At 33.6% G+C, this 11,263-nt stretch overlaps 1 protein-coding gene and 1 pseudogene across 3 annotated transcripts; both read right to left on the minus strand.

Moving 5' to 3' along the window:
- Positions 1–185: 185 nt before the first annotated feature.
- On the minus strand, positions 186–4,252 carry LOC149518981 (uncharacterized; annotated as a pseudogene). The gene is made up of 11 exons (XR_016342010.1): positions 3,900–4,252; positions 3,715–3,745; positions 3,501–3,594; positions 3,250–3,333; positions 3,003–3,139; positions 2,759–2,851; positions 2,568–2,670; positions 2,287–2,363; positions 2,076–2,191; positions 1,732–1,833; positions 186–773 (listed from the first exon to the last, which is right to left on the minus strand). The product of XR_016342010.1 is annotated as an uncharacterized LOC149518981 (transcript).
- Positions 4,253–5,839: 1,587 nt separating this feature from the next.
- LOC111282768 (putative magnesium transporter NIPA4) lies at positions 5,840–10,520 on the minus strand. 2 transcript variants are annotated; one of them, XM_022871005.2, is made up of 9 exons: positions 9,667–10,520; positions 8,813–8,869; positions 8,368–8,458; positions 8,135–8,295; positions 7,896–8,023; positions 7,659–7,796; positions 7,111–7,203; positions 6,518–6,623; positions 5,840–6,334 (listed from the first exon to the last, which is right to left on the minus strand). In XM_022871005.2, exons 1-9 carry the CDS (start codon positions 9,815–9,817, stop codon positions 6,225–6,227), a joined length of 1,035 nt encoding a protein of 344 aa, XP_022726740.2. In that variant the 5' UTR covers positions 9,818–10,520; the 3' UTR covers positions 5,840–6,224. The 2 variants fall into 2 exon arrangements, with proteins under 2 accessions (XP_022726740.2, XP_089617490.1); XM_089761364.1 differs by having other exon boundaries at positions 7,872–8,023; positions 9,667–10,504.
- Between the last annotated feature and the right edge of the window lie 743 nt (positions 10,521–11,263).

The following is an 11,263-nucleotide window of genomic DNA, read 5'->3' on the forward strand; positions in this document are numbered from 1 at the left end:
AATCTACCATGAACCTCAACTCCTTCAAAAAGTATAAGAAAAGCTTTCTTGAGTCCACTTGCCCTTTTCTTTTCAAGTTTCAAAGGGATCAAGTAAGCATGTCAGTTGGGTTTTTTTAATGCTTTTTTCTTCCAATTCCAAGCCATTGCCATTTTCTATAAGTTGTCTTTCAACTTGGCTGTAAGTGATAAAAAAAAGTACTGTTTGTTTAATATTAATGCTATTATTACATGCTAAAAGCATATTTATGCCTTGCTTTCCACACCAACATGTTCTGCCAGGGCAATGGGCATGCTTCTACATGTCTTCTAAACTAAGCAGCCCCACTTCTATCTGGGTGGTCTGGTCTCTCCCTGATTTCCAGGAGAAAAAAAGGCTTATTTTAATAGAATGTTGCTTCAGAATCTACCAAAGTGGTTGAAACATCAATACAAATTCAAGAAAACTGGAAATAAATGAGAATGTTTTATACCCTTAATCAATGCCAATACTTCTAAATTTATTTTCTTGGATTTTGAGAACCTCTTTACCGTCAAGGCTTGTACTGGAAGAAAGATTTTGGGATGCGATAACCTATGTATATTTTGGAGATGACTTTGATCCGTTGAGTTATGTCCATTGCAAACCCACTCTCCCATCCAATTCTCATGTACTTTTCTATTTGTTTTCATTTGTCTTGCAAACCGAGAATCACCTTTGTTTGACTCGTCCAGTTCTTTCATATGACTTTCTCGTTTTCATCGCTCAATCATTTTCTTGCACCAGGGTCACCACTTGCCAGAAATCAAGCACAAAGAAAGAATTAATTATAGGCAGAAGAAGCTCTTAATTTGATCTTTAGGAAAAAAACAAAAGATGAGCAAGGTAAGAGATAAAAATCCTACTAATGATCATTAAAGTTAAAAAATAATCATGAGTTTTATGACTATTCAGTTTCAATTGTTCATGGAAATTTTCCACATGTGAAGTAGTAGTACCAAAAAAGATGATCTTTCAAGCCACCTACTTTTATTATCGGCCCTTGAATTTTGCCATACATTTTTGTTGTTTATAAAGAGCCTCCCTTTATTGAAATCTAATAATCCAAGTCAAGATTTGCTTATTTTTAGTACATAAATGTATAATCCCATAGAAGAATTTGAGCACATAATTAAATAAAGTCACATTTCATTAGATATCAAGTCAATCCAGTCCATTAATGCACCGATCTCACTTTATTTCAACTTTTATCCACATTGACTTCTTTTTTTTTTAAAGTACCAACATTGTGCTAAGTTTTATTACTACAATCCAAGCTTTGTACCAACAAGTTTGATCATGAAAAATTTCCAAATATAGCCATAAAAGACATCAAAGAGTTACCATAAGTTCTATTACTATAATCCAAACTGAACGCATTTCTGATAATTTCAGAAAGGGGCAATAAGCAGAAAGCAGTAAGTATATGTTACATATTTCTGCATTTTTATGCACACAAAGATACAAAAATGAAATGTTGAGAGCAATGGCAAGTGTTGTGCAGATTTTAGGAATAATTTTTTAAGGCAATTGCCAGTTTAAGAGGTGAATCTATTTTGGCACCATAATTAGGTGATGAAACTTTAGAATATAAATGATGATAAAAATGAAAGAAAAATATGCTTTAATGAAAGGCTTAGTACATGCAAGAATATAAGAAAAGAGATAAAGGTCCAAGAACTTTTTCTGTCTAGCTTGTAGAAATGGACTTACTGTCAAGAAGTTGTGAGAGCATAAGCCAGAATTTGTTATAGTGTCTTGTTGTCTTGCACTTGTTCTTGAGATTCCGATGGGAAGAGGGACAAGACCTGCGTCCTAGAGAAGAAATATTAGTTGAGACAAGCAGCGAGTCAGCCTCTTATGATTACATCAAAATTTTAAACGAAATGAAAGTTATCCATTTTAAACTATCATCTTGCTTTATATTGCAAGTAATATCCTATACCACCATGTTCAGGAGAACGTGGAAATTAAATTCATTTCATTCGCAAATGAATTCAATGGTATAATGAAGTATTTAAGCAAAAAAATAAGGCTAATTAAAACAGTTAGCTTACAATAAAGTATCCACTGAATAAACTACTGGAAGCTTCCCCAACTCTGCACCACTCCATCTTCTTCTTTGAGTGGAAATAACTTGCTCTGCCTCTGTAACTGTTGCAGTAAGAACAAACTGAAAGACATGCATGTTAAGACCATCCAATATTCAGGAAAGAGAAAATTCAATTTTATAATCATCAAAAGAACAAAAATGGGGTCAAGACATACAAGAGGAAAGAGCATGGCCGTAACACCATAGCTTACGAGAGGTGAGAAAAAGAGAATTGCCAGAAGACAAGGGCTTCCTGAAAAGCCGATTAGAACATCAGTGATTTCAAAACACAATAATAGCTGTCCATTCAACAAAGAGTTCTCTACTTTCTATTTTCAACTTGTAAAGTATAAAGTTTCTCGGGTTCTTTTCACTTCCATAACAGCAAACTGCCAAGAGGTAAAATAAAAAAAATCACATCTACAAGTAGTAATCAACTAAAGTGAAAAGTAATTACCAAAACCAGCAAAGAAAGCCCAATTAGTTTCAAAGAAGTCCAGCCTTTTCTCCAGGCCCCATTAGGAAAAGTTCCATTTGTACCCAAGAAGTTTAAAAGTTATCTAGCCATTATGTAGCTTACACTAAGAGCAAAATAGTTGGACAGCAAATACTTGTTTTACCACAGGCTCGAAACAGTAATATGCATACATCCAAGAAAGAAGTATGAAATCCAGTGCCTTCCCAACCTAGGGTACAAATCCTAAGGCATAAACATACACATAAATTGTAGATAATGTAAGTCTGTCATTCCAAATACATAGACAACTTCATAAAGGGGAAAAAGGCAAAGGAAATCAGAAGCATACTAGCTGATAATAAATGCTTCTATAAACAGAAAGATGCAGGAAGAACTCACCTTTACCTAGCTAACAAGTAAAAAACAAAAATATACCATATAGACAAGAATTTTACCTCTAAGAGAAAGAAACGCAAAAGAAGCACCAAATATACCTGCTCCCCTATTCCAATCATGATCCTGAGCGAAATCATACAATGGAAACCAGACTAACACTTCTATAAAAGGTTTAACTGCTTGTTTAAGAAGAATGCAGTCATTAATACCGTCCAAGCCCAGTAGGCCTTACAGCATGCAATTTGCTGTCTGAGGTCAATGCATCATTTAGTTTTGAAGATTCCACCAAAGAAGGCCCGATCTCCCCGTTGTAGCAAAGCCTTGCTTAGCAATGTCATTTTACCTGGACCAAGACATTTTTTAGTGTAAACTGAAATATATCAGAACAGAAATAAGGATTTGAAAGAATAGATGAAAACTTTAAATAACATACTTGAATAGAAGAAACACATAATAAATGGGAAACTTAAATACTCAGTTTAAATTCCTTCTGCTAATATAAAAATTACAGGCTAGGAAGCTCCACATGGATCTGACAGTTAATTATAGGGCAGAAAAAGTCTTCAGTTGCAAGATGAACTCCTAAAGAAGAAAATGTTTGGCCAAAAATAGGTTTAAGTTTAAGCAATAGCTATAGTAATCAGGTTAAATGTCACAACGGAGAAATAAATAAAAGCAGGATGGGGTGAGAAAAGTACCAGAGATTGCTCATAATAAAGCTGAAGATGTACAATGGATAGAACCAAGATACCTGCAGATGATAATCAAACAGTTGATGATACCTGGTTTGAGGAAGTTAACTTTTCATAATCATAAAAGGACAAAAACCACAAGACACAGTAAACATTGTCTCACAAAACCCTTTCAACACATGTTATGTGTGTGAAGCTGCAAGAAAAGCTATTGTCTCAGCAATAATCGGAACAAAAATTAAACTCTATAAGAAAAAGACTAAAAGCAGCTGCAGTAACACATGCAGAGAGGGCAGCAATGTCAATAGTATGGTTGGCAGTTGGCTTGTGCTGACTATGCTGGTTGCAGTGATGAATCACAGAGCACACGTTTCCAGAACCAATGTTAATGGTGAGAATAATGAGATAGCAACGGCAGTAATCAAGGTGGTCTTGGTGAAAGTAGCAAATGACCAGTGTATGGTATGGTTGCATATGATCATGAATATGGAAATAGAATATTATCATGTGGAAGGACAAAATGATTAAAATGACATGGTAAATTGCAAATGAAGAGGGGTTTACAGGAGAGATGTGGTGACTAATTTGGATTTGCATCAAACACAAGTCAACCCAATTCCATTAAACCAAACATTAGCATCTTAACTTTATCTGAATTATAGCAAAATGAGAAGTGAAATTCACATGGGACGGTACCTGACCAAAAAGAAAACTATATATAGATACAATAACTAATGTACAAAATCATTAAATGCCATCAAAATGGAACGGTTTAGATTATATCCATTGTAACCACTAATATAAAATAGTTGTACGAGTAAGCCACGTAAGAAGGAATAAAATTTTAAGACGCCATGGAGTTCAGACATTTTTTCACAACGGATCTGCGAGTAATGATCAGGTAATATCCATTGTAGTATTGGGATAACAACCGAGTTTAGGTCAAACAAACTGAAAAAAAAAGTTGAAAATAATTAAACAAAATCAAGCAAAATTACATATAATCATTTATCAATCAGCAATTCTGACAAAAACAAAAAAGAAGTCTCGGCTAAAGCATTATACTAATAAAGGAATTGCTTTCCTAAGAAAATGAAGCCATTTAAAAGAAAACACACTGTCCAGTTCGAATCAAAAGCTCTTTCGACCTGCCAACAAAAACTATTTAAATAAACTAAAATATAATTTTTTTTCAAGAACCTAGATTTTGAGTTACCGAAAAAAGTAAAAATGAAGTGATTAATCAGCTAAAACAAAGCGTGGAAAGAAAGCAATGGAGGAGAGAAGAAACCTGCGACAAAGAACGATAACTCAGTGAAGACAACAGGCTTCTCTAAAACCCTCCGGCCTTAAAAGCGATGCCTGTTTTAATTTCGTTCTAGTAATTGTAATTAACGGTTTAATAAATTCCATCGTTTTCGATTGATAATCAAAGAGAGAAAGAAGAGAGCGCTTTCAGCCTTTCACTCGGGATTTTTACAGACAGGGGCTTCGCTTTAAGACTTGAGAGCCAAAGTTACTTAAATCTGATTGAGTCACGGTGTGGGTTTAAGTTGAAGAGTTGAACTCGAAGTGGAAATAAACCGGTTTAGCCGCCCCTTCTCTCTCTACCGGATTCTTCAGCTGACAATGTTTGCATAATTTCAAAGCTGAGATTTTTCTGTAGAGGGAGATATTAACTCAGAAAAAGCAAAGAGATGGCGCAGGCCGCCGAGCAAAAAGAAAGAGGCTTGCTGTATCCAAGCTTTGTCTTTCCGAGAACAATTTTCTTTCTCAAAGGTAAAGATAGGTTCTTTTTCTAGTTCGAAAGGGCCCAAAACCATTGGTGTGATATTAATTCCGCTTGTTGATAGAATATAAATTTGATGAAACAAAATGCATTGCCTTCTCATTTGGGCTTACATTAAAAAACCATGGATTGTCTCCATGCCTTACAATGATCCGTTAAAAAGAGGGACCCTTTCTAGAATATTGATTTGAAAATGGTGGTTGCTTAATAGAAGAGTAACCACTCCTCAAATTCTTTGTAAATGTAGGATTTGAAAAATCTGTTATCAACTAAGTTTACCATAAATCAATCCTCCATCCCTTTCTCTGTGCCAATTTTTGCCTTTTTGAGATGTCATGAAACTTTATGTCAGCATTTTAGCCGCCATTTCAAATAAATGACAGGAGATTATCGAATAAAGAAATGCAATAAATATGCATGTATTTGATTCTTTTCTGAGTTTTTTTTTCCCAGTTCACATGGTAAGAAGAATCCACCACCCAATTGTTGGCTGAACAAAGCAAAAGATACACTGTATAACCACTGCGCTCAAGATTACATTGGCCATATTTCCTGTATGAGCTGGGGGAATAGTGTATACAAGGCAAAAGCTGAAAGCTATGGTCGCATCATGAAGTCAAAGGGAAAAAGGGCCACTGAAAATCTCACCTCATCCAACTGCATCCAAAAAATGTATATGATCGAATAAGTTGGTCATAAAATACATGTTGACATCAGGCGAGGCTTCTCCCCAGAAGCTATTGTGCTTTGTAGAATGGCAGTGATGACCTAAAATTTCAATTAAGGTATTCTCAATGAATCCTGCCTCTTAAGAGGGGTGCCTTCACCGAAACCATCCTCTTCTTCATGCTTTAACGATCGCATAGACAAAGATGTTGTCAAACTTGGACCTGATTTAAAATAATTCATTAAATGTTTACAACACCGAGAATAAAAAGATAAATATTTCTTAGGTACATAAAGCTTCAACGAAGTAATGCTGCAACATGCTTCATTAACAAGGAGTAGGTCAATGGTCATTATGAATGATTTTGTGAGAACAAATTCACAATTCAAGGTTCATGAGAACATACCATCAACCATATCCTTGGTTTTGTGAAGAAGAAAAGTTCCTGAAAGGATAGTCACAAATCCACACATCTCTGTTATAATTTGCGTTGGAGTCTGCCTATCCCAATCCTGATAACAGAAATTTAAATTTCAATAAGCTAAATTCATCAAGGTCAATCCAAATAACAAAAATGCTAACTCGTAAGCAGTTATTGAGTCAGTCAAAATTTTAATTTTGAAATAGAGAAGAAAATAAGCAAAGCAGCAAAAAGGGGTCAGTACCAAGCTACGAGTTCAATTTCATATTGTAGCAGTCACAAACAGGGTCGCTATATGAAATTGAACAATGGAATTGAAACTTGGGATTGTCAATCATAAAATTTTGAATGACAAAACCATCCACGTCTCTACACATAGAATTCCCTTTCACTTATTAATGCATACACGGTATGCATAGGATTAAGCAACTCATTGCACATTGCAGACAAATCAATTGATATAAAGTTTGAAAAAGGCTTGTGTTGATGACAGTAGAGAGTATCAAGTAAGATCTGCTGAACATTATAATTTAAAAGACTTTTGAACCATTCTGATACCATAAATGACAGGAAATTACCTTAAACATAATCACACTAGCCAAAATGGTCAGTGATGTGAACATAACATAGTATATCGGAGAAACAACTACTGTGTTGAAAGTATCAAGTGCCTGCAATTATGAAGACAAAAACAAGAATCAGAGTGTGGAAAAGAAGTCTTAATACAGCAAACACGAGCAACACAAAATCAAGGTAAGGGGATGACGGTTCTCAGAGTAAGAAAAGCATAAATAGCTAAATTTCAACTGATTTAAACTAAAGATTGAGAACACCATGAACAAGCATATCCAAAAGCATAGATTTTATACCATAAAGTGATCGAGTTTGTTAATTTAGTCTACTAAAATTGAAAAATTCCAAAATACCCTTCCTATAAATTGTTCAAAACTTTAGATGAAATAGACTTTGAAGTAAAATGATAGAATCTCATTATTTTTTCTCTTCACATTCCCCACATTTCTCTCTTGTTTCCTTTCTTTGAAGGGTCACTTGAAAGACATTGAGAGAGAGATAGAGAGAGAGAGAGAGAGAGGGCAGCAAAGGAAAAAAGACAAGTAACCATTACCTTGTTTAAATAATTCATTTGAGTAAGCACACAAGTAACCACAACTAAAGTAAAGGCCCATGTTTGCGGATATACAAGCTGATTCATTCCGGAAAAGGTTAACTTCAAAGCTATACCAAGTGCTTTAACACTCATGACCTGTCAAAGAACTCTCTTAGAAATAACAATCTGTAAAGAAGGCAAACCATTGGAATGCAAACAAAATTAAATTACCAACAGCCTGATACTGATGCATACCGAAATGGAACCCACAAGAGAGCAAACTCCAATGTAAACCATTATGTGTGTCTGTCCATATTGCGGAACAAAGTGAAATATAAGTATAAAGACAGCTGTTAAGACCAAAGCTGCGTAAAAGAGGAACCCTGTGAAATGATCAAAGAGGAATTAAGATCATTTTCTTTCTTTGCAGTTTGACAATTTTGAACATAAAACAATGTTCAGAGCTAAGAGCAATATTATTAACAAAATGCAACCTGGCTCAGTAGCAAGATCCCAAACTTCTGTTACGGATTCAATCTGACGTTCTGGGGGAGCATGCAAAACAATTGTTGTAGAGCCCACGACACACAAAACACAACCAAGAATCCCAAAAGTATGTAACCTTTCCCGTAAAATGACATGTGCAAGCACCGCACTGCAAGAGAAATAATAATTAGCAAGCAACACTAAAAGGCCAAACCTGAATTTGAATGATATATTTCCATGCCTGATAATGATGCTGAGGGCACCAAGAGGAGTGACCAGGATAGCTGGTGCAAATGCATAGGCAGCAAAATTAGCAATTTCCCCCACGACCACTGTTGCAAAGACAATTACCAATTAGAATTAACCACTTTTTCTTCTAGAATCATGAACCAAAAGCAACTCAAACAACTCAGTAACTTTAAAAAGACCACATAGTTTGATTAGTCCCTAAACATTAAGATGAAGTATGCAATGAAACTAAGAAAATTATATTTCTATAGATGCACAATGAAACATTGACAAGATCATCTCATTTGAATAGGTGCAATTTAGCTTTTATAACATCATTTTTTAGAGATAATATTTGAAAAAGAAGAAAAATGAGAAAAGGCAAATAAAGAAATAGTAGGAATGAAAAATCCATAAAATATTAAGTTAACGATCACTAAGAAATCCATAAAACTTACTTGTTATCATGCCTGCCCACCAAAGTGGCTCCAGCAAGTAAGAATACCCTCCAACTCCTGTGTAAAAAGTAAAAAACAATAAAAGAAATGTCATTGGCACTGTGTTATGCACAAGTGCAAAACAAGACTTCTCGTAAAGAATGAAAACACTAAGAAGCACCAAATGATAGCAAATGCATCCCAAGAGTTCTTTAGATAACTAGGGTAAATAAAAAAAAAAGGAGCGAGAGTTAATTGCAAAGGAACATAACAATTTGTGCAATAGACACAGTCACGTCATGAATAGAAAAAATTTGTATTCAATATCAACAAAATATACATGCAAAACAAACAATCATCTGAACAAGCATATCATTTTCTCCAGTTGCATCCAATAAAGACATATAGATTACTTTCACAGATTATGCATAGTTTTGCTTAAACAAACTTGTACAGATCGCCATATTTCATAAACAGCTTATAATCAATATGTAAAGAGACGTTGAATCAAAGATGCCAAGCAAACCCAACTACAAAAGGATGTATAAAAGAAACATCATTTTTCTCAAAACAATTTTCTTACTAGATTGCCAAGAGCTCAAATCGAATAATTCCCTTTTTGTTAATTAAATTCCCAAGGCAAATTGATGTCCAACATTTATAGATCACTCAATTTCACTTTCTAAATTGAGTTAACTATTATTCAAAGGGTCCCAATACCCTGCAGTAATTGAACAAAAATCCCACTGCAGCAAATTTTGAACAACACCCTAGTTGCTACTTTCCACTACAGCAAAATTTGAACAAATCCCAAATCTAATCACCAAAATATAAAGAAGAAAAATTATTAGTAAAACTTTGATAAATTGCAGTACCTGCCCTCATTCCAGAACCACCAGCTTTCTTCAAGCCTTTTTTCTTAACAATGAAACTTGCCCCAATAAATAAACTTGAAGAAAGCGCTAAAACCAAACCCTTGACATTATCTGAGGACATGCCCTCGCTCCATCTTCTCACAGACGCCATACTCTAAACCTATAGTTTAAAAAATTTCCAAAAACCCTAATTCTGATGTGGTAACCCTATTCTATGTCACCACAACTCGATTCGATCCTTGATATGCTCTGAACTCGGATTGGGTCTAAAAAACGAGTCCATGGATCTCGAAAGGAATCGCAATTTCACCCAATCCTGGAGTCGGTTTAAACCGGAACCGAGTTACAAGAACACGGTTAACGGATCTTCGACCCCAGTGAGTCTTGAGTCGAACAAGTTAAGCGAAATATGATATCCGAATAAAATGAGATGAAAAAAAAAGAAGAAAATACGAAGGATATTTATAATGTGAGGAAGAATCTTGACTAGGTTGACGCGGAATGAGTTGGGGGGAAGGAGTGGATCTCAACTCTGAAGAGAGAAAAAGAAAACAAAAGGATGGAGAGAGGAAGAGAGTTGTTGGTCGTCGGCGCTTAAAAGAAACAAGAATTTGCTGAGTTGGTGAGGAGAACAACAGCTGTGATTTGTTGTGAAGAAGAGGTTTGTTGGAATGAAAGAGAAAGAGCGCGTGGACGAGGGCGTGGGGGTTTTATACTCGATGGACTCACCTCCGACTAGGGTTTGATTAAATGATTAATAATTTTTTGGAACTTGCTGCAGATCCGATCATATTTGCTCTTTTATCATTATTATTATTATTATTTGGATGGTTATTTGGGGAGATTTCTTCTATCCCCCGTTCATCATCTTATACTAGTTAATTTATTGGCGGTCGTTACATGTGTTCGGAGTCGCAAATGAATAAAATATAAATAAATAGATATATATATTTATGATTTATTTATTTATTTTAAAAATGATTTAGATTTGGTTTATATTTAATAAAAAAATAAATTTATTTGTTTGAATTTGATTTATTTAAATAATAAAATATTCATGTTTAGTTTTGTATTTGATCAAGTTAAATAAATTTATTTATAAATATTAAACAAATATATTTAAGAATATACGTAAAAAAATATATTAATTAATAATAAAAAATTATAATCAAATAAATTTAAACAAAATTTAAATGAATATAAATAAAATTTAAAATAATATATAATAAATGATAAAAATATAATTTTTTATTATATTAAATGAATTTGTTTGAAAATATAAACAAATCAATTATATTTATATTCATATTTTATTTATTTAATAAATTAAAGTAAAAAGTATTGTACAAAATTATTTGTTAAGTTTAATAAATAAATATAAATGATTAGAAACTGAATACGTTCACAAATAATTTGTTGAAAATTTTGTTTATTTACATTCTTACATATACTCTAAAGTTGAATTTTTTTTTTTTACATTTTTTAAAATGTATTCTTAAACTTCTTCTTATCAAAATTTAAAATATTATTTTTAATAATTTCTTATTTTTATTTATAAATGAATACTTTTTACATTTTTTACATTCATCAATAGAAT

This window comes from Durio zibethinus, chromosome 5 (assembly GCF_047325235.1).
Source record: "Durio zibethinus cultivar Kanyao isolate XHJ-2024 chromosome 5, ASM4732523v1, whole genome shotgun sequence".
NCBI classification, from domain to species: domain Eukaryota; kingdom Viridiplantae; phylum Streptophyta; class Magnoliopsida; order Malvales; family Malvaceae; genus Durio; species Durio zibethinus.